Here is a 24,811-nt window from a genome sequence, read left to right as displayed (position 1 = left end):
TTGAAATATACTGATTGCAGTTTTAATGGCAAGAATTGTAGACTGGTGAATCTTATGTGATATAATACACACAAAAATTTAACAATCAAACCTTTTATTCTATTAATAGAAGAAAAAGGAAGCACCTTCTTGACGTACCTAATTTCCCGGGCTATGTATTTCCCCTCTCTTGATTTTCTTTAATTCAAACATTTACTTTTCTTTATAACTAAACGATGTAAATATTCATTTGCTATAATAACTAAAGTCCCGTTATGCTGATGTCCGTGCAAGTTGGTGTGGAACATCAGTTTGGCTTATCAGCTTCTCATAGGTTTGGTGTTACTGACGACGGCCGACTCAAATCACAACCAACAACGGTCGAAACTATGATAGGAGAAACGAAAGAAAGTAACAACCAAGAAAAAGAAACAGAAGAGTAGAATGGACAAAAAATTGAAAAAAAAACAGTTCTTACATGGAATGAAATTGGACAAATGCCTATTATTTGTGAACAAAAAGCATAAGAAAATGGAAATTCAATGAAATTCTTATAAATGGTGAGAAGGATTAATGTTGTAGTCCTACATGGAATGCGAAAAACTATCAAATTTATTTCGGGAGGAGCTTGAGCCTGATAACCCTCCCCCTAAATACACCACTGCACTGTACTAAAATTTCTTGGAATAGATTCTATTTCGACACAGATTCCTTAGTAATTTGAAAAACTGATGATTCTTATTTGTATATAAATTAATTTTTGGAATTACACATGAAGGTTGGGGTCATTACCAAGTTCCCCCCCACCCCTCTAGAAAGCACAAATGGAACGAGGTTACAGGGAAATGTTCAGAAGTACCTGGGAATTTCCCCCTTCAATTTTCACACTGGTCGCGACTCGAATTTTGTCAGGAAAATTCTGTCTCGACTCGTCTCGTGCGCATCCCTAACAGTTATCAAGAAACAAGACTAGAGTTAAAACTATGAATAAATACAACATTGAACATAATTTTCCAAAACGTGTAAAAAAATACACGCAAGTATCCGCTCAAGCATACGTTGTCATTATTCCATACTTTTTGCACTCCCAAAAATCTTGAGTCTAAGTTTCGGATCGGACACCAAGCTGCAAACCTTTAAAAATGTATTTCGCAGTTGAATGTCTTTTTTCAGCAGAAGATACACCGGTTGCCGAAAGAATATAGCATTACTACCTCCGAGGGGATAACTTCGTGTTCCATATCGTTTTAACACGTTTTTACGTGCTAATTACAATGGTGGTTAAATTTTTTCACACCGGATTATATTAACCGTAATTATGAGAAATTTTAATATAATCATTAAAAGAGGCGTAACCTTAACCGAGTCCGATCAGAAATTCTGCATCTGGGCACAATAGTAGTTTAAGTAATGAATTTTCGGTATTCAGATTTACGTTTTCTGAAATGTCACTGACATGTTTTAATTAGTGCACCAATATTTTGAAGATTATAACATTCTTAAGCAAATGTAGGGACTCAAACTTTGATTGTAACATAAAAGGTATCATCGTAGCTTCAGTGAGTGTGAGCCTTTCGTTTTTTGTGTCCTTCCATTTGCCATTAAAATACTCATGCATATGGGTGCGCATTTAATATTTGTTTATAAAGTGCTACTAGACTACTCATCGACTAAAGAGGAAACAAACGGAACGTGGAAACTGGCATCACCTTACCAGTACTGGCAATAGAAAGTTATTGAGCTTTTACAAGGTTTCATTAAAATTAAACACTTTATAATCCGCTATTTCCTGTCACTCGATTCAATAATTTGATTCCGTCTTTTATTCCCATTTTGTCCAATTTTCCCATCCTAAAATTCCCGGTTTTCCCCCGCACTCACATTACTACTTCCGCGCTGCTACGGGCAGGAGGTCCAACCTCATAGAGAAAGAACTATTACTTAGAGGAAATTACTTGTAGCATAATATACAAAGAGCTTTGAGCTCCTTCGTGACTAAGCGGTTAGCGTACGAGTCTTTGGCGTGGGAGACCCGGATTCGATTCCCGGCGGAGCTCATGTAGTTCGGATTCCACGTTAATCAATAGGTCCCGTCTCATATAGCCTCGCTGTTGAAAGGGAGGTTAAACTCAAAATCAACTCACCTCAAAGAGCTTCTATAAAACTTTTGTAATATAAAGGTGACGGAAAAGAAATAGCCTGTATACCGTCTCTACCATATATTACAATGTTGTTAATATTAATTTAAAAATTATGTATGCCAAGATGTCGTGAGCGTCCAGCAGAGCCGTAACTTGTGGAGGGGCAGATGGGGCAACTGCTTCTCAGGGAAGGTCCCCATCGTTCGAGAGGGGCCCACTTTAAGACAAAATTTTCTTTCTCCATATACGATACGAACATGAAATTATAAATGAAGATCAAACAAGTTCACTACATTACATAGCACACAAAACAGCATAACAAAACAGCACACAAAACGTAAATAAAACAAAAATGTGTCGTGAGTCCAATTCAGCAAAAAATGTCTACTATTAGGGGCCCTAGAAATAATATTTATTCGTATGGCTTTGGGATTTGTCAATATTGTCCCCTTAATTAATTTGTTATGTATGGAACAGGTCCAGGGGTCTAACGTCCCCACAGACCTTGTCGTGCGGGAAGGCCCACAGGCTCCGGGGCCCCAAAATTAGCAAGAAAATATGGAAAGAATGGACCTATTTTCGAATTTTGAGGGAGGGCCCACGCGATCTAGTGAGGCCAAATATTAATGCTTGTCCCCCCAGAAAAATTTAAGTTACAGCGCTGGCGTCCAGTAAAGTGTGTCGTCTGTCAAAAGTTTGGGAACCACTGCCTTATTTTATGATATTACCCAGCGGAATGACTCAACTACTACTTCTAAGCAATAAAACAGATATAACCCGTTATGCAATCTGTTATATAAGAGGTAACTATGTAATATTGCTCATAGCTCATGAATTTTTAATGCTGTTGGATGGCTATCATTGAACTAAATTTTCCCTTACAATATTATACTATAACAAGTCCTACATCCTCTATTTCTCTCTGTCTCTCTCACTCTCTTTTTTTATCTGACCCCGCCCCTTCGAAATGATGTTAAAGTGAAGACAATTGACTATCACATTGCTCAAAATGTTTAACATGGCGGATAGGAATGGGAAAATACTCTTACAATTGTTAAAAAAGCCAGGAAATAATCTGTGTGCAGATTGTGGGAGCAAAAGTAAGTTAAGTTGAGAATATCAACTATGCTTATAATAATTATCAGTGTCAAATAGTGTCAGTTACATGCTATATTATTTCCATAAAATTTGGTCTGCTACTATGTTTATCTGTCAATCCAAATTTTGAAGTAGGCTATTTCGCTTGGTTTCAGAACAAATAATTTGAAATTACATTTACAATTTGTATTGTTGTTAAGTTTTAAATGGAGCAATTTAAATATGCAAATGCTTTATTGAATGAATAGATTGTGGTATTTGAGTTGTTTATCTTTCTTTCTCCAGAATGTTGATTAACAGGTGTCTTATCTGTATAAAGGAATTTTATTAGCGGAACGTTATCACAGGGACAATTTACGTGGTCAAAGAATGTGCTTCACAATATATAATTTTTGAATAATTTCGGTAAATGATATCGAACAACTTAAGTCTGTATAAACATTAGTGCAAATAATTAGGGTTTACTTCCGTGTCATTCCAAGAATTGGGGTGAAGCGTTGTGGCATCACAAATGTTTTTCACAATTATTATGGATCTCGATGAGAGAAATTCAGATGCTGGTTTACTTTCGGCACACCACATTTTGAAAAACTACAGATAAAATTCAATACTTTGTATGAAAAGAAATATTTATAAAGATCAGATTTTGGCAGGCGAGAGAATTAAATACAAATTGATACAGCTGTGTTTTAGATTTACAAGTGTAGCTTTGCTAGTAAAAAATCATTCAAAGTGCTTTACTACGGCTGAAATAAGTCTATCAGACACTATTTTCCACTGGCGGTGTATTTCTGCACACTGTAGAGAAGCTATATTTTATGTTTACAGGTGTAGCGTTGCTAGTGTGAAAACATGACAGGTACTATTGAAGTTCGTATCATTGTCAAAACCCACTTGGTTTCACTATACTCGCTTGTATACACACCGTCGCGGACGCATCCCCGCCAGCTTCGTCCTGCTCTGACTCGGTTAGATGGAATTTGTGCTTTTTTTTTTTTTTTTTTTTTTTTTTTGTGGCAAGCTAGCATAAATTGGTTTGTGTTTATTGGCCTGTAGTGTTTGTGCCATACATCCAGACACCGTATTTAACCAAAACTTGTAAAAGAATTGCAATTTTTAAGAAATTGCTTCTGATGGCTTCCTTGAATTTTATTTATGCTAAACGGGAGAATGGCATGTTGCCCAGCCCAGGTGTTTTGGAAAACAATAAGAAGGAAATTAGTGAAGGAATTATAATTTTTCAATAAAAATTTCGAGTGGTGTGCCAAAAATAAACCTGCACGGGAATTCAATGCTGCAAAAGAAATTTTCAATCCTACTTTCAGAACTTGAGATACATAAAATTTTGAGCGTGGTGGTCAATTTTAGATATACCACTTGAAATGTTCTAACTTCCTTCTTATTGTCCTCCAAAATTTGATTTCCGCTGAGCGACATGACAGTATCCAATTAGCATAGATGAAGTTCAAGGGAGTCACTAGAAGTAGTAGAAAAGTTACAATTCTTTCTATATTTGCGTATAAATATAATATCCTGACATGGGCCATAAAAAAGAAAGTGCAAGAAACTCAACCCAACTTGTGCTATTTGGCCACGAAAAGTACGAATACTATGTAACCGAGTCAGGGCGAGGTGAAGCAGGTGACCAGCGCAAAGTTGCATCCAAAGAGAGCAATGGTGAGTAAATGTGTGAGCGAAGGTAGTGAGAACACGTGGGTTTCCGCAGTGACATGAGATCCTATTGCACTCGTAATGGTTTGAAACTATATGTTTATGACTTAATAACTCTTCAATTACCCGACCGATCTCGATCAAATTTTCAACATACTTAGGTGAGGTTCGCACCTGAGATGGTTTTTATCATTTCACTTTAACGGTGCAACTTAGGAGAGGAGGAGGTGGCAGATACTTAAAAATTATCGAAAATGACCGATATTAGTGTCAAATCCACATTTTTCGGAGTCGCTGAGATGAACAGTGACACTACCGATGCCATTTAAATCCAAATTCAGCCCATAATTGTAATATTTAATTTTTTATTTATATACATTAATTATTATTGTCTGATTTTTCATTATGTTTTCTTTGTTTCTGTCGATTTAAATTCTTATTTTATGATAGCGAAGCAGGTAATTGACGCTTGTTGAATTATAAATATGATACTGTAAATGTTCGTTTAATATGTAGATTTGGAATATTTATTAACATAGCCATTTAAAAATACAAGTTTATGTTGAGTAGGCAGCACTGTTATTTCATGGTAGTATTCCGAGTTACGTCAATCTCTCCTTGTCGAACTTACATCATTCAAAGTGTATTTTTTTTATGATACATTGAAATTCATAACTTGCACTCTTTCTCACGCACAAACAAGTGGAAGAGAAAACGGTCAACCTCATTGACTGCCCTGCGCCTGATTGTGTACCACTCTACACTAAGTTTGATGACATTCTGTGCTAATTACGGTGCGGCGGCACTGAAACAGTGCAGGACAATTGCATACAGGCCATAGTTTGTATGTTGATGGGGATAGCATTCCGTTTCAGTTCCAAACCTGTATGAAAAGTAGATCTACGGCTAGCGTGAGATCCTATCTATCACTTGAAATTGGATGTACGCTAACCATATAGCCACAAAGAAGCTTTTTTTTTTCTTAGTTGATATCGGTACATACACTAAAGTAGAAATAGTTAAACATTCACCTAAAAGTTGGTAGAAAGCACATATAGTCCTAATGAACAAGATTGTAATACGGTATAATGTACAAAAGGTGTTCAATAAGTTTTGCACAGTGGTCTCAATTTTTTTTTTTTTTTTTTAATTTGTTGCAGGAGGAGAATGAAATTTTTTTGTGAACATACTTGGAACATTTAGCTGTACACTGAGCCTACTCATTGTAGCCTCCATCAGCTGTGACGCATCTGGTTCAGCGTTCTTTCCATTTTATAAATGCAATTTGGTAAAATTCTGGGGATTGAATTTTACACCATTGCTTGACACAGGAAATAAGGTTCTCACTATCAAATGTTTTAGTGAGCTCCTCTGTGGCTAAGCGGTTAGCGTACGCGCCTTTGGCGTGGGAGGCCTGGGTTCGATTCCCGGCGGCTCATGTGGTTCGGATTCCACGTTAATCGGTAGGTCCACGTCTCATATAGCCTCGCTGCTGAACGGGACGTTAAACTCAAAATCAACTCAATGTTTTAGCGCGCAGGTGTGCCTTCAGACGTGTTTTGCTCTCAGGTTCGGACAAAAACAATCATGTTTCATCCTGGGTAATGACGCCGTCAAAACACTGTTTCCACTCTTCAGTAAAGGTCGTCATGAGACCCTCGCACACACCTTCCTCATCTTCTTCATTTCTCTTGTCAATAATCTAGGCACCCAACGTACACAGATTTTTCTGTACCCTAGTGACTGTACCACTGATACCACACTACCTAATGACAAACCAGTCATTTCAGCAAGCTGTCGTGTCGTCACACATCTGTCATTTTGGATGATTTGATTAATTGTCTCCTTATTCACATCACTCACTATACCGTCGATGGTCTACCGCATCGTGGATTGTCCAGTAGAGAGAAATCACCTTCTTTAAACCTCTGCAACTCTTCTTTAAAACTGCTGCGATCCAGTGTGTCCTTCTCGTAAACAGGGAGCAACTTCCTCTCAATCGATGTGGTAGAGCCATCGCCGGTGTTGAAGAGGAACTCCAACAGTATATATATAAACAGAAGTTTAAACCATTTTAGATTAAACCAGTCAACTCTGGTATAAATACAGTGTGGACGTATGGCATAAGATCAACAGTTTATAAAACACAAACTAACTTGTGCTAGGTGGAGCAGGGCAGAAGTTATCTTACGGAGCCAGGGCAGAAGCGGAGCAGGGAGGTCGAGCTGCAGCGAAGGGTGTGTCCGTATGGAACAGGCGCGTCGGCGACCTTGGGTATACACATAAATGATGTCGTTTACAACGACTCATTAAGTTCAGTACCGGTTCCGGAGCCGTCGATCTATTTGGGGGAGTTACTAAATGCCATCCATGTATTTAATCGTGTTAAGTTGTTCCACTGATGTTTGCTCGTTTACTTTTTCAGATCCAGAATGGGCATCATACAATATTGGCATATTTATTTGTACCAGATGTGCAGGTGTGCATCGAAGTTTGGGAGCTCACATATCGAAAGTAAAACACTTGAAACTGGACAGATGGGAAGATAGTCAAGTGGAGCATATGAGAGAGGTTGGGAACCAAGCAGCTCAACTGAAATACGAAGAACGCGTCCCTTCGTGCTACAGGCGGCCAAAAGAAGATGATCCACAGTAAGTTCTGATTTGTGTGGTAGATATTTTATCACTTCAGCCAGTTAAACATTAGTTTATAACTTAGTGCTAAAGATGGCTAAATGAAATTAATATAAGTAATTCTGATCATGTACTGAAACTTTGCTTGCACGAAGTACCGCACATGTCTGTTTATACCACAGTGGAATGTTACCTAAACTCAACATTTCTATTGATCTTCCTGAGCGGAATGTTAATTCAGAACGAAATTTTGAGTATATTACTTTCTGCCAATAAGCGAGAGTTTTTGTAACAGATGCTGCACTTTTACAGTAAAATAGTTCTTTTTCACTTTAGATCCTGGTTAATACTTATGAATCATGGAGATGACTAGAGTTGCAAATTTTATTTATTTGAAAGTTTTATTTATAAAAAATCGTGTTTCTTAGTAGCTGGTGTCACTGTCACAGTGTTTCTAATAGAGTATAATGTAACTTCAAATGTGTCTGAATTTATTGTATAGTAAGCTGATAACAGTATCAACTGAGATTTGAGGCGTTTACTACAACTCGACTTTTTTAAATTTATATTTTAATGAAAGTCTTGTACGTAATTATTACTAATTGTATGCAGTAAATACATTGGTTATAAATATAAGTATAGGCTAATATTGAAATATTGTACTCAGGGTTCGAATTACTTGGATAATTGGGAAATTCTCCTCTATAAAGAAACGGAAAATGTCTCTAGGTATGTGGGTGATGCAGAGGAAGATCCAAGTCTCAAAAAGAAAAAAAGATAAGTTGGCCAGAGAAGGGAGAAAAGTTGTGCATATCATTCTTGGCCATCGGGATAGTTCTCAATGATAGATTTTACTCATTGAAAGTTTTCTAGGATTTCCACCGAAAAGCAGTGTATTACAGACAGAATAATAATAATAATAATAATATTTTTTAGTTATGCTTGCAAGAGTTCTGTGGTGGTGTTTCCCAGGATATTGACTGATGATGAACATATTGTTTAGGGAAGGGATTTTCAATACATCACAGTTTGCAGATATTTTCAAATTGCAGAAAGTATTTTCCGTACTAATTATGTCTGCACTGAGAATGATTTCCTGTCCGTAAAAGGGAGGACTCTTTGTCCCATAATAATAGTATTATGGAGATGTCCTTGAATTCTGATTTAGGTTGTTCTACTGGGAACTAATATCTAATATATTTATATTTCATGATTGCATACACAGAGCAGCAATTTGAAATCGAGCGGGATTTTTTTTTCCCCCTCAACATGTGGGACAGCTGTGCAGGTGAGCTTTGGTGTAGACGAAAGAGAAATGTTTCATGAGTAACTTATACTAAATGTGGTGACCGTGATTGACAGTTACGTGTGTGGGCGTGGTGAGTGTAGATAGGTGTTGCTAAACTGCGTCTTGAGTTCAGCATGGAACAAAGCGAACATCAAGTTTTGTTCGCGCCTGGGTAAGACTGCCGCAAAAACTCATCAAATGTTGCAAGAAGTGTATGGGGTCACTTGTTTATCTTGTGTGTGTGTGTATTTGCATGATACAAATGATTCAGGGAGAGACGGGAGTCAATTGAAAACTACGAACATCCGGGTGCAGCAAGGACAATGAGAACACAGGAATTGGTGGAGAAAATGAGGACATTGATTACGGAAGACTGAAATGCGACACTGCGAATCCTTGCTGAGAGTTGAGGAGTGAATAAAGAAACTGTGCAACAAATAATCTATCTCAACAAGAGGAAAATCTGTACGGTTTCGTGCCTCTTTCTTAAGAAATGACCAACAAAGGGACAGGGATGATCACTGCAAATAATTGATTGCTACCGCCAATAGGGATTTTTAACTTTCTCTTGAATATCGTTATTTGGGATGAGACATGGGGTTTTTCAATATAATCCGTCGACAAAACATCATAGTGTAGAGTGGAAATCTAACTCTCCATAAGGCAAAAAACACTGCGCCAGTCGAAATCCAAAATACTTTTGCTTATTGTTTTTTTTTTTTTTTTTTTTTTTTTCATATTATGGGCATTGTGCGTAAGGACTTTGTGCGTACAGAAGAGACAATTATTGTTTCATTTTACCTTAAAGTATTGAAGCAGTTACTGCAACGTATCACATGTGTTAGGTCCGAGTATTGTGGTGATGTTCAGTGATATGTGTTCCATTACAATGCCCCAAGTTACATGGCAGCAATTGTACAAGTCTTTTTGTCCCAAAAGGGAATCTGTGTGTTGTCCCACCATGCTTGTTCACCATGTCTGGCCCCATGTTCTTGTTTTCTATTTCCTAAACTCAAGTCTACACTCAAAGTTCGTACTTTGATGACAAAATGGCCATCAGAGGGCTACAAGAGTTTTCAACAGCATTCCACAAAGGACTTCCAGCAATCCTTCTGTGCACTGACGGTCAGGGTGCAACGAATTATGGATGCAAAAGAGTCGTACTTTGAATAATCCAAGGTGTTTTTTTTTTTTTAAAGCACAACTGATTTCAAATTGCTGCACTGTGTACCTTATTTTAGGGCCGAGGTGGCTCATGGAAGAGCGCTTATCCTCTGGCGCGTAGAGTCCCTGGTTTGGTCTCAACTTCCATCAAGTGGACTTTGTGATGGACAAACACCATGTGCGTGGGGTCTTCTTGGGGGTTCTACCGTTTCCTTCAACCTTTTCATTCCCATCATCACCATTTCCTTTAGCCTCATACATAATCATGGAACGTTACACTTCAAAAATATCTATTTAAAAAAAATAAATCATTAGTTAATAGAAATTCTTTTTCTGTTCAAATAATTTATGTATATTCTATTTCAGAGTTTTAATTGAAGAGTGGATACGAGCGAAATACCAGCGAGAGGAGTTTTGCCACCCACAGCAGCAGGAGTACATAGCTGGGTACAAAACAGGATTTTTAATGAAACGAGGCAAGGAAGATAGTAGATATTATTCTAGGAAATTTGTATTGTCAGAAGCAGACGATACTCTTAAATATTACGTTAAAGAGGTATGGTAATTGCTATAATTTTTACTGACACTTTTTCTAGGTTTCGCAATTTTGAACTGCTCAATAGTATAACTTCTCATAGATTGTGTTGATTTTAAGGTTATTTTGGGCCACGCAATTGGGATCGAACTCTGACGCCAATGTCATACTATACCAGCATGGGTGTATCGGGAAAACCGATACCATCCAACTGTGACACTAATCGTGATCGAATTACGGCACATATCACTATGTTAAGTGGCGCAGCTAATGTTGGCAAAACCATTACTATTCCCGTGGTTTTTTCTAAACGAAGGCAAAATTACAAGAAGAGAAACCAAAAAGGTATCTCAATCTCAGTGAAATGTTTAAATTTCAAAGCGTTATTTTTATTGGAGTATTTTACATTGCTGAACTAAGTACAAAATCATCTCTCAATAAAAGATATTAATTCGATCTTTCAAAGTGTAAGGAAACTGGATATGGTGATTTGCTTACGTTAACAAGGAAGGTTATGATCTTCCGGGTTTCGAAATCTTAATTATCAAGTAAAATACTAGTTATCAAGTAAAGTAAGTCTTGTGAAATCTCCTCAGAGTGGTTTGCTAAAGACTTTTCGAGTGATCATGATAGAATGTCCGATAGTTGAAAGAATTACATGCTAAGATTTGTGAAATTAATATATGATTTCACGCTTACTGTCTGTGCAAAGGAAATTTCTTGGATTCCTTTCTGCACATGATGTTATTTTATAATGGGAGATACTTCTTAAACCTGAGTATCTTCATTTAAATCGCATCCGTTCTGTAAGAAAAGATATGTGATCTATATACTTTGCAGATTTCACGTTTAGTGATGATGAATGTATGGAAGGAGTAATCAGGTAATCCACAGACAGCCCTCGAACTACGTACAAGTTAATACTTAAGTAGAAAATTTCCTATATAACTCAAATTTACGAATGGTACTTATATCTGAAGTAAGAATTATCGTTAAATTTCTAAATTCTATTTTGGGAGCCCTCTAGTGAGTGAGGCATGAACCAATTTAGAATGAACTTGTCGAACTGTTATTACGAGGAGTGATCAGAAAGTAAGGTTTCAAAGCCAGCAATGAAACGTGTATATATTGTTTCGTACAACCAATAGATAGTACATACATTAGGTTATTTTTCGACATAGTCCCCGTATCGGCTGAGGCACTTATCGCATCGTAGGATGAGTGTGAAGATTCCCTCCTGGTAAAAATCCTATCCTTGCATGTTCTGCTACATTGTCACAAAGTGTTTCACTTTCTCGTCTGAAGCGAAGCGACGGCCTCTTAGGTGCTCCTTCAAGTGCGGGAACAGGTGAAAGCCGCTTGGAGCGAAGTCCAGGCTGTAGGAAGGGTGGTCGCTGATATCTCAGCAAAACTGCTTCAACAGCGTGATTTATCTTCTGGGCTGTATGCTGAGGATACATTACAGTCTTTCCGTAAAGCTTTACCAGTTTCCCGTGAATTTCAGCCGCGGTTACATGTTTCGCCCATGGAAATCGAATAACTGAGCAAACTTCTTTGCGAGACCAGTTTTCCAAACAAATCGCTATTTGTGTTTACCTACAACTAGCGCCATAAGTGGCGGGTGCCTGAAATTGCACAGTTGCCAACTCCATGTATTAAAATTACCGGCCCACTCCTCATTCTTCTATAACAGACGAAACTCAGAAATATCGCCCTTGTAACCTTAGTTTCTGATCCTCCCTCGTAATTAGGTATAATTGATCATTTTTTTCTGCATTTCTTTTAAGAATATAAAGTTGTGTGTAAAGCATATCATGTAATTGAGTTTTTGCATTCCAGTATTATTAAACGGCATTTTTAAGATATTTGTCGTATTTTTTCATACATGTTTCCGACAGATCTTAGATCATGGTAAAAGCTCGACTTACGTAAAGAGCCCTGGAACGATCCATTTACATGAGTCGAGAACTGTCTATATTTTCCCATAAATACAACAAATGATAAGATAATTACATTTACTTCCAATTTAAGAGAAAATAGTGAAATAAAAATAACTACAATCCATGTATAGCACTATTAGAGCTCTTATCTCTAATGCGAAGCTATTAGATTAATACTGAAATTTCTATGCCTGTACCAAGAATTTAACCTAAGACCGCGCGCACCAATGATAGGAATATGAACCATTTTCCTATACGGAGCATCAATTACACAAAATAAGTCCATTTAACCAAACATCATATTGATTTATTATTGATTGGAGTTTATCATACCTATTCAGACCAACACTATATAAGCCGAAAATAAACAAATTAAAATAGAACACATTCCAAATATGATTTTAACAAGCAGTCCTGTTGCCATCGACTGACAGACTCTAAATGAAGAACTTCGGCTTTATAAAGATTTTTACATATTATTTAGCTTGGTAATTTTTCAAAGCAAAACTAAAATCAGCAATCACTGTTTTAATTGTTGATGATCACAAACGTACACAAACTAGTAACTTGGTGTTATATACAAATTATGTATAAAGTTTAAAAAAATAGCCTTTGACATAATTATTTACACTCACTATTTACAATGTTAAATGTTTTATTCATTTCATTTCAGTTTCTTCTTTTTCACCAATAGAAAAATTGTTTCAACTTCTAGCCTTTGTACAAAATCTTACAAATTGTTTTATTTGTGCAATGTAAAGCCACTGAGATTATGCCATAACTTGAAGTAATTTGTCTGTGGGTTGAAGAAGAAGAAAGCAGCTGAATAGAAGAGAACAGAAGTGCAGTATTTCAAATTGTAAATAGTTGTGTCCAAGATGGTCATTTGTGCATGTGTGCGGGGCCTCAGTGTTAAGAGTCTTCATCCCGGCGAAATTAAAAGACCGCTAATTTTACAGTAATTATGTGATATCTTCAAATAGATAAAAGATAATCAAAATGTGGAACAAGAGCGCCCTAGACAATATTACTTTACATGAGAAACCGGCATTACGACTCATTTATCTGCTTTCGATTTCGAGCCATTTTGAAAATCGGCATTAATGGTTTCGTTTCTAAACAGCTGAAAACGGAAAGCCACTAGGTGACTTGTGATAACGGTATCTCACGCAAAATAATTTTGTCTAGGGCGCTCTTGTTCCATATTTCAATTATCTTTTATCTACTTGAAGATATCACATAATTACTATAAAATTAGCGGTATTTTAATTTCTCCGGGATGAAGACTGTTAACAGCGCTTACCTCTGGTGCATGGGGTGCCTGGTTCAATCTCCGGACACGAAGTTTGTAGTGGACAACATCGTGCTAGTGGGTTTTCTCGGGGTATTCCAGTTTCCTCCAACTTTCACATTCCACCAGTTTTTTCATTATCGTTCACTTGATTTAATCATCGTTTCCCTTAGCCTAATAATGGACATAATCGTGGAACGTTAAACTCAAAGATTTCATGTCATTTTTTTTTAATATGTAATTGATATGTAGCACAAAAGTTCGAGCTCCTTGCGTAGATGATCACCAATTAAATCAATGATTGCTGATTCCTTGAACAAAAACCAAGCTAAATAACTTTTAAAAATCTTTGTAAAGCCGAAGTTACTTCATTTAATGTCTGGTCGTCGATTGCAACAGGACTGATTGCTGAAATCATACCCGCATAGTAATCATCCAATTAAGATTCCCATGGCACATATAAGGTTAGTGCTAGTTAATATTCACAAAATGTGCCACGCTTTATCTTTGTTGTATTGTGTAAAGATGTTACAAATAAAGATTCATAAAAGTAACATTAATTATATTATTCTGCTTGATGTATTTTCCAATCTGACATTGTAAATTACTGTTTTTTATATTCAACTCGTAAGTACTATAATTGACACCAGAATAGTTCTAAATTAATTAATTAATTATTTTTTTCAGACCAAAGATCCCAAAACTATACTTAGGATATCAGAATTAAACGTAGCTTTCGCGCCGTACAAAATCGGACACCCAAATTCATTGCAAATATCATTTATGAAAGATGGTACAACACGTCATATATATGTTTACCATGACGATCCAGCAGAAATTGTAAACTGGTACACAGCTATTCGTTGTGCGAAGTTGCATCGGCTTCAGGTCGCATTTCCAGCTGCCAGTGAATCTGAGGTAAGTCGTGAGTGAATTTCAATATATATAATTTTTTGTCTCGCGTTAACCCTTGAAAGGCGATTTAGGTTACATATAATATATATGTAGGGCCCAAACATTTGTCTAGCCCCCGTGTTTTAGTCGATTTAGTGGCTAGCGCACGGGCTTTTGGTGCACATGGTTCCGAGTTCGTTCTTCAGTGGGAAAGCATTCAACTACTTGCAGTGGCTCGGATTCCACGTCTCATGTAGCCTCGACGCTAAAGGACGCTAACCTTCAACAAACAAATATTAGTCTCTAACTTACTTCTGAAGTGCCTTCTGAAAACAAGAATCATTTGATGAACATAGTAATGAATAAAAAATGCGTATGTATATGATTTCTTGACAAGAGTTTGTACACTAGTATGACAGTCTTTCATTACAAGTGCCCTATCGTATGTTTGATATACAAGTTTATTTCCTAATGTCAGCTAAACTCGCCGCTGTTCTGTCTTTAGAAACATTTAAAAAAAAAGTGCTTAGTTGACCTCTACAAGCAACATCAATAATGTCATAAACTTGAATTGAAACAGAATAGATCTGGTCTATTTCTTTCTTTATAGCTTGTAACAATACATGTGTTGTGGGTTGGATCAAATCATTTTATATGTCTGGTGATGTTGCTTTGAAAGAAGAGTTAGACTGAAAATATATTCTCAGCTCCTATTCGTCTTGAACCAGTAAGTCTAAGAGTTCAAGATAATTAATTTTATTTACAGATAACTCATCTTCACGATGGCCATGAAACGTTAATTCTGGTTTTCCTAAGTAACGAATTGCGTCAATAAATCGGCTTAAAACTTTTCCGTTCGTTGATACTTTTCTTTTACATTGCAAGGTAGCCAGGCGCGAAGATTCTGACAGAGCGTGTTCTGTTTCGTCCCGGCGTGAAAGCATTCCGTATTTTTAAAATGTTATTAAGAGGATTGGTGCTTAATTCTTTTCCTTTCGAAATCCTTCACGGGTTCGATACCATCTTCACTCTACTCAGAATCCCTCCGAAAGAGAATACACAAAACAATAAAGTTTATTTCTTTTAATGCTACCTGTCAGCGACACGTATTTTGTATTTATATATAAAAAAAAAAAAAAAAAAAAAAAAAACCTGGAATTTCCGCATCACTTTGCCATCCTTTTGAACTAAAAGTAAATTTGAAGTTGACCTTAATTTTTGTTTGCTTGGCACTTATCTTCATACGATAAATTTTGAAAAGCCATTAGCAGATGATCCACTAAATCAGCATTAGTTGATTCACACGTTATTCAAAATACATATATAAACGTTTATACATACACAAACACACGTAAATTAAACTTATAATCACAAACAACAAAAACGTAAACATCAGCAACAAATCACGTACAAAATCTCTCGTAGAAATAAAGATGGACCAATGTTTCAGACTCTAGTATTGTGATTAGATAAAAGTCGGACCTTGCTTATGCTAGATTCTCCCAAATTATAGTAGAATTTCAAGGGTTATTCTGGCAGTAAATTATGTAGGACCTTCTATTTTATTTACATTCCTTAATAATTTCCATTGGAATATGCAATAGACATTTAAAAAAATAAACTACTTTTGTGTTATATTTGGTACTATTGCGTAAAATGTTGTATCACTGTCTGAGGCACTCGAGCAAGTGTCGCTCTCCGATGTTAGGATTAGAAATTAGATTTCTGGGCTTTCGGCAACTTTGGCCATGTTAGCACGTCACGTATGAGAGATGGCGTCCCTCGGCGATCACACCATCCGAGGAAAGAAAATAAGAAAGGATTGGGGTAGGAAGGAAGCGGCCTGGTACCCATATGTTAGGTACCGTCCCGGTATTTCCCTAGTGTGAATGAGGGAAACCTCAGGATGGCTGACCTGAAAAAGCTCTTACACTTTTTCGACCGAGTGACCCCAGCGGGAATCGAAGCCGGGACTGCTCGCACCAAATAGTTGGAGACATATTTGAACCAGATTCTGTTGGTTAATAAAATGAAACTTTCCTTTACCAATTTTCAAGAATGCTGTTACATACAAATCATTTATGATATTGCTGCTGTTATTTAAATATTAAAACTTCCGCTTTTATATAAATCAATAAAAAAAAATCAGTATGTGACTTTTAAGAGCAAAATATATTTTCATACTTTATCTCATAGCACACACGGCTACTGTAAATCATTGTCACTTCTCGTGGTCTTACAGTCCTTTCATGGTCGATTTTTACAAAGCATGTGTTTCCAGAAACTTCTGTGTAAATGTGTCTGTGTGCAGACTGTGACTTTGTATGTAATGCGTAAGAATGACTACCCGTTGCTCCAGTGTGGTCATAATAAACCAAATTATATTAGCAGACAAATACAGATACTTTTTTCGTGGAATCTGAGAAAGTCCTAAAATCTCTCCCTGCTGTTCTTGGCGACATTTGTTAGAGATTTATGACTCCAGTTACCTAAAAATCAACGTTGCCACATACCTATGTTATCCCCTTATTTTATCTTCCATTCATTGCTTTAAAAATAAAATTAAAAAAAAAAAAAAAAAAAAAAAGCTGAATTTCGATAGGGTCTATACAAGTATTACGGAAGTACGGCAACATTGAAGAGAATGACAGCGCCCATTCTGCCTAAGATCAGCCGAGGGTTGTGTGGGGAAAAATGACTAGTGGTTGGGGCAAGAGATCTTTAAGTTTGTCTGCAACAGTAAGACACTATTCATTCGCCTGCACAGGTCACAGTGGCTCAGAGTGGTAGTGCGCTTACCTGTGATGAATAGGGTCCCTGACTCGATCCCCGGCCAAATAAGTTTGTGGTAGACAACATCGTGTCTTTGGGTTTTCTCGGGATTCTCCCGTTTCCTCCCACATTCTCATTTCACTGGTGTTGTTGTTGTCGTTTTCTTCTTTTTTGTTCGTCAGGAATCTTTCTCACGTAGGCAAGTAGAGTTTAGAAAATTAGGTAAAACATAAGAAATAAAGTGAGGAAAGTAACATACATAGATGATTTCTGAGAAACTTCCACAAAATATGAAGGTACCATTTTTTTTTTTTTTTTTTTTGTGCTAATGTAAACAGAATAAATTCGATCTTTATTAATAGAATAAAGTTTTGTTGACGAATGTACATTGCTTTTAATATATCAATAATAAATGGAAAAGGAAGTAGCTGTTTTGATATAAAAAAAATTAATAATTTAAAAAAACAAGTCCTGTCCTTGTAAATAAACTTTTTTTTCGTTACAGTTAGTGAATCACCTAAGTAGAGATTTTGCCCGCGAAGGATGGTTGTGGAAAACAGGGCCCCGAAATGGAGATGGTTACAAGAAACGGTGGTTTACTCTGGACGGAAGGAAGCTAATGTACCATGACGACCCCTTGGTGAGTGATAAGTAGAACCAACCATGTTTTGCTTTATTTTAAATTTATTTTTAATATGAATTATAGAACGCAGATATTCTAAATTCCTTATTTTCTGTCTATTTATTAATATTTTATATATCATAATTTCTTTAATATCAACAAATTGAAATAACGTTTGTTAGTAATATAAATGGATTTTGTTTTCTTTTTTGTGACAGTAAAGTAAGTTTGTAAAATAGCATACACAATACCACTCATACTAGCTTTGGAACTTCTTGTATAAAATAAAAGATAAAAAAATTAATAAAAGCATATACGAGATTAATAGATAATATAGTTACAGTTTTGGCAAAGTATATTTGCCTCCATTAGACAATTATAAAATACAATCTCTTAAGACTACAGCTCCTATATCTCAGAAAATGAGAAGAGGTCATATCTAAGAACCAATAAGATCCGTCCTTTCATTTTTAATTGAGTACATATTTTTAACTTTTAATGATACAACTTTCACTTGAAACCTTAACCTTTTAATTGGCACCCTGTGTTATTTTAATGAACAGCTTCCACTTGAGAATCTTAAACTTTTAATTGGCTGTCTGGTGTTCGATACGATTATGTTCTCTGTTTTTTTCCCCTTTTCTGCTTTATCAAATATCCTTTTCCATTCGTTATGTATTCTCTCGATTCCAGTTCATAAGTTCCTCTCTTTCTTCCCTTCGTATTTATTCCGCTTCTTTCCGTATATCTATTCAACCCCTCTACACCTTCCCAGTGTGTTTCATGGCCTGTCTCCTTTGCATGTTCATATATTGTGTTACTATCCCTCTTTAGCCTAACGTCGTCCTTGTGTTGTTTAATCCTTTTCTCCAACCTCTCTTTCCTGTTTCTCCTACATAACACATATCACCTTCTTTGAATCTCATTCTATATACAACTTCTTCTTCATTTAGCGTACACATACACATGTCGCATTATTAATAAAGCATTGTATAAAGATTGAAAATCTAGTTATCTGTGTCACTCCTGGTCTCTTCATCTACATCACTCTGAAGAGGTTGATTAATTGTAAGTTTCAGGTGAGTCTCAAGATTTTCTGTCAAACACCACCTTTAGAATTCATATATTCCAGTTGAGCATAGAAAAGTGTGTCTCAACCGAAGCAGATAACGAATTTGCTCTGATTCAAAGTAGACATTGTCCATGAAACCATAACCTTACCTTCTGTAATGTGATTCTAATTGTTCTCATGCTCCTTACAGAACTGCAGTTATATTTTTAAATCGTCAAAGTTAAATTATTGATGTGTAACAAAACAATTTTCTTCGTTTGAAACAACAGCTCCGACTTTGCAAAATTTATGTGGGTGCATATCAATGGCGGGACGTGTTACGTGGTTTCAGGGAAGTCTCAATATTTGATTATTTTTAGACTGTCATAAAGGGCAGTGCTGTGATAAAGTAAAATATGCCGGTACTATAAAGATAAGTTGGGGCTGCCCTAGGTCAGTCGGTAACGCGGCTGACTTAAACGGAAGAGAAATGGGTTCAAACCCGGGTCCAAACTAAAAATCTTGTGGGTGCACTGCACCCACAATATTATTTGTGTGGGTGCTGGAGTCTCGGAGCCCCCACGTAGCCGGCGCGCATGGCTTAAAATATCCATTGTTGAAATGCCTGATTTTTCATTGCTGATGGAAATAAAATAAATGTAATTCTTGGTAACAATAATTATACTAACAATTAAACAGGCAGTTAATTTTCTAAGAGTTATGCTTTTAAAATTAGTTTTAAGTGGACCTTCCTTCCATCTTCGAAGGAGTGGCATTTACCATAAGACGGTTTAGTATAAGTAGTATTACTAATAAAGTAAGATTAACAAGACCTGTATTTGTACAGATGCTTTGAGTGTCATTGTCATATAAAATCTTTTGGAATATTTTATCTATTAATAAGATATATCAAAATCTATCCAATACTAATTTTAATGTAACACTTCTATAGACAAAAGCACATGTGGACATAAAACTGAACGAAAAAATCGGCATATTATTCAAATCTACTGTTCATTTGGGTCAGAATTCTAACATAAAAATACTGTAGTACAAGTTCAACAGGAATTCAAAAAACTTCATGAACTTCCAACTATTAAGATGGTAAACGAACAATAGAACAGGCTAAGGCAGGTTCTACTTGAAAATTACAGAAACAAACGACACAGTTCTTTAGAACATCATTCAGAAGTGGTGTAGATCTAAAAGAGACCCAACAACACACTGAGCAAAGCTATGTGATAAAAGTACAAAACAAAAACAATACAATGACGTAACAGTTTCAACACAATAACTGTGTCTTCGTCAGATTTCCATTTCTTGTGGTTACTTGGGAGTTAGTTACCTCATATACTTTCCGGAGATTAACCTTTAATCAGGCTCAGGCCCTTCATTAAAAATTACACTTGTATTTTCCCACTTTCATTTGTTCAGCTGAGCACTTGTCCAATTAAAAATATACATTTTTGCTGGATACATTCTTGCCTTTCAATTATCTTTGTTATATTCCCTTGTTTCTACATCCGTTATGTTATTTTTTTAAGTCATAGTTCCATAATCTTATTCAAGGTTATCATAGGTCGCAAACTTCTGTATGTTAACAACAATTACATTCATGCTATAATTGTAGATTTTAAGAGAAAATATTCAGGATATCTTGATTAGCCAGAGCTCACGTTTAATATTTTTTTCATGTATCAGTGTGTCGAGTTAAATAATATTAAATTATGGAAGTTCCCTATTTTTGGAGACCTTCATGTAAGTTATTCTGTATTTTATATTAATAATGTATAAGATTTGTTTAGTGTAACTGTAATTAATTAATTTTTTTTAGTTGAATTGTTAACAAATTACAGTTGTTTTTGTGTAAGATTAAAATAGTTTTGTAAAATGTAGTTTTCAACAGTTCTTGTAGATTTGAAGTTTACAGCTCATTAAATTGTGTTTCCTTCTTTTAAAAGTTGTTGTAGTATTTGCTTTTATGTGCTAAAATTGATTGGTATTTTATTAAATACGTGTATAAAATGTACTAAGATTAACATTACAAAATAAGTAGATAAATACCAACACGACACTCAAACACCCCTATCCATTCTTCATATTATATTCATCAGAGCACATGAAAGCAATAACATCAAACTTCGGAACATTTAACAATGTGAATAAATCGAACTTTTCAGGCACGTTAAATGTGCGATACAAAATTTTGATCATTCATGTTATATACAGGGTGTTCCAAAAATTTGCCACAATATTTGGGGAATAGATTTCGCACATCAAAATGAGAAAGAAAAAAAAAAAGATCATATAGACCTGTGGTCGGAAGTGCATAGTTTCGTAGTTATAGGGTGCCGAAAACGTGAAAAAAAAAGTATCACCGACCTAAAGCTCATTTTTGGATTTAAAGAGGACATTGGAAAAATTAAACTTAATTTCGAACTTTATTAACCAAGCCTCGTATACTTCCAAACATAATAGAAACTCTTCTCTCATCGCTTTGGCATGTTTCTTCGTTTGTGTTGGTGAGCCTCAGTTCGATTTCGTGGCTATATATGGGCATACGATGTGGAAACAACGACTCCCTTTGTGAACGCTTTTTGAGTCCAGAAAACGGGACACTTGCAATCACACCTACATGTTGTTATCGTCCATCGCTGGTTGGTCCATTCGAAGCATCCGCATCTCTTCAGCCAAGGAGCTTGTACTCAATACTATACGTCATAAGCGGGAAACTCCAGCCCCAAGTACTCATACGCAATAGCAAACTGAAAGGAGCTTCAGTGTTTCGACACCCTTTGTGAGGATTACCTCCTCGTTGCTGTTTGTTAGGCGGTGCGGTCCGCACCTACTCGAAAGCAGCGTCCATGCTGCCTAAAATCATAGATTGCGTGCATCGTTGAATACTTTCTGATAAACGTATGATGTATCCCTCCACGGGACGGACCTAAGCGCTTAATTAGTTTGATATGTGACGAACAGTTTGTTCATAAAATATTTTTAAATGTGAGTGATGAACAGTTTCATTTGTGAAGTACTTTAAATGTAAATACTACGTCTGTGATAAACATTACGATAAGTGGACTTCGACTTCGTCTGTTACCATATGCACTAAAGATTGTACCTACGAACATCAGTTTGGAATATCGATTGCGGAATCAACGTTAGAAACTCAACCAGAGGACTGTATCAGGCCAGCGTTGTTGGCTAGCCGAAGATTCACGTGAGTTCTTTAGTTCGTATAACAAGCCACCTACTTCGTTGACATATTAAGCAAAGGGTTGTTAACTTATTCATTTTCTTAGTCTATGTGCATGTGATATGTGTGTTTATTGAGTATTGAGTAATTGAGTAATACAACGTACATGATGGTACCAAATGAATTTTAAAGGTTCATAGTTCTATTACTATAGGACCAGTCGTAGTCAGGTCAAACTTGTAAATTTCACTTATTTCACGTTTTCGACATCATATAATTCCGAAACTATCACTTTTGAGCACAGGTTCATGTGAACTTCTTTCTTATTTTGATATGAGAAATCTGTTCCCCAAAATATTGTTACACATTTTGTAACACCATGTATATGTTCATAGTCTGATTCATGAATGATAGCTAAAGTTAATATATTATTTGTATGTTCATCATTTTTATAAGTCCATTTAATCTCCTTGCCCCTACAATTCACTAAGAGTTGCATTAGTTGATGCGTGGTCCCCTTATTCACTACTAAATTCATTTGTGTCTTTTGAGGCTAGAGTTTACTGTCTTCCAATTTAAATAGCTTCCTATTTGCCGTACCAATGCTGGTTTATTGCCAAAATTCTGTACCTCTCCCGCCCCCCCCCCTTCCCAGGGAAGCCAGACCCAGCCCTAGGGATATCTTGAGAATTTGACAGATTTGAAAATATTTATGAAACATAGATGTACTATTTGATTAGTCCAACCTTTCTTGACAGTCTTTTTTTTAATGATCTTTTAGGACGCCCATCCGAAAGGAGAGATATTCCTAGGTCACAATCTGGAAGGTTACAGCGTACGTGTAGGCGTGCCTTTGGGCGCTAAAGACCAAGGTTTCTCGTTCTCTTTACGAACACCTGAACGGACATATCACCTTTCCGCTTCAACTGACGATGATCGAGATGAATGGATTCGTGTGATCAACGAGGTCCTGGAGCAGCCACTCACCCCACAAGACAACAGTAGTAGGTTGAAAATGAAATTTAACCGGCGTAGTGCGAATCGCTGAAATTCACTGCTAGCTTCTGTATTTCACTTTTGTGCTTAATTATTATTGTTTTTGGGTGTGAAGGTGTAATTCATGTGTATTGGTGTTAATTCTTTTCTTTTAAAAGGTAGAATTTTCACGTGCATGTAGCATGTTTGTTGTGGAAGCACCTGGTGGTATTTTAGATGTTGGTTCGTAGTTTTGGGTTTGAGAAACTAATGAAGTTAAGGAGATTGGGATAATGGGTAAGCTCTGAAAGATCCTCTGCAGAGTCTATAATCCGCCATTATGGTTTACACATTAGTACGAATCAGCTTATGTCCTTGCAATATTGGTGCTAGTACCGCTGCTTTTCAGTTATAAACCTCCGTCACGGTAATATTGTTTAGATACAAATGATTGTCTATTTATAATAAAAAGCAGAAGCTTAGTAACTGGAGGGAAAGTGGCTTTCCATAGAGAAGCAGAGTCTGCATTTGTAGTTCACATATTTTCGAAATGAAATCTTTAAATATTACGTCCCACGCTTACGCCGCCTAGGCTTAAGGAGACGGTGATGATGAGAAATAAATTAAATGGCAGAATGAAGAAAATGGGAGGAGACGGGAGAACCCAGAGAAAACCCACACACACGGTGTTTGACCACCACAAAGTTTACTTGGCGCGAGCTGGGATCGAACCAAGGACCCCAATGTAGCAGAGGTGAACGCCCTACCACTGAGCCACTGTGGTCCCTTACATACTTTCGAGCTTTTTTCAGAATTAATTGATCAATGTTGGTCACAAAGTTAATCTTTTTTATGTTGAAAATAGGATCAATAATATTCTGGAATTTGTTTTGTAGGTCCTTACATTTATGCATATGCGAAATGTTTTGAAGTGAAATTTTAGTTTAATGTTTCTCAGTTTTCTTCCATGAATGAAACACGATAATATATGCAAAGCCTGATAACGAAATAATAAAAGAATTCCTTCAAAAAGGAGTTACTTCTATGATTTGTATTCTGTGTGGTGATGAAAATTGTGTTATGTACTTGATGCAAAATATAAGCAGAACATGGAGACTGGCATCATTTACCAAGCATACAGCCGAGGTTTTGGTAACACAGGATATAAACTGACAAAATGTTGAACTGGAATTCTTCCTTTCAGAGCAAGCTCATCAATTGATTTAATGGTTAGCTAGTACGAAGGGGCGTAGACTCAACCCTATAAACCATGCAGCTTATTTCATAGATTTACGTGGGTCCCCGTGCTGCTTCTTTCTGTTACTTAACCCATTCTGTGATTATAATTGACTTTTGCTTAACGTCCACTTTGTTTATCCACAGAGCAGAATCGTGATTAAGTGATCATGTTTAAGATACGTGTTTGTTTTCAGCACTGTGGCAATTAGAATGGATCTATAGCTGAACGTGGGGAGTCAATCACATGAACTTCCATCGGGAATTGAATTCCGTTCTTTCACAAAAAGAGGGGATGGAGACTATTCAGCCACGAGAAAACACC

The 24,811-nt window shown here is 36.4% G+C and overlaps 1 protein-coding gene across 1 annotated transcript in view; it reads left to right on the top strand.

The window, feature by feature from the left end:
* Window positions 1–3,059: 3,059 nt before the first annotated feature.
* LOC145680297 (arf-GAP with dual PH domain-containing protein 1-like) overlaps window positions 3,060–24,811 on the top strand; it is a 60,383-nt gene continuing 38,631 nt past the window's right edge. The window contains exons 1-6 of the mRNA XM_081750659.1: window positions 3,060–3,220; window positions 7,315–7,540; window positions 10,341–10,530; window positions 14,428–14,658; window positions 17,912–18,046; window positions 23,057–23,279. Coding sequence (XP_081606785.1) covers window positions 3,130–3,220; window positions 7,315–7,540; window positions 10,341–10,530; window positions 14,428–14,658; window positions 17,912–18,046; window positions 23,057–23,279 — 1,096 coding nt within the window. The 5' untranslated portion in view covers window positions 3,060–3,129. The remainder of the gene's footprint in view (window positions 3,221–7,314; window positions 7,541–10,340; window positions 10,531–14,427; window positions 14,659–17,911; window positions 18,047–23,056; window positions 23,280–24,811) is intronic.

Source organism: Thermobia domestica, chromosome 3 (genome assembly GCF_964235325.1).
Source record: "Thermobia domestica chromosome 3, izTheDome1.hap1.1, whole genome shotgun sequence".
NCBI lineage: Eukaryota > Metazoa > Arthropoda > Insecta > Zygentoma > Lepismatidae > Thermobia > Thermobia domestica.
This window is presented reverse-complemented; position numbering and strand designations above follow the sequence as displayed.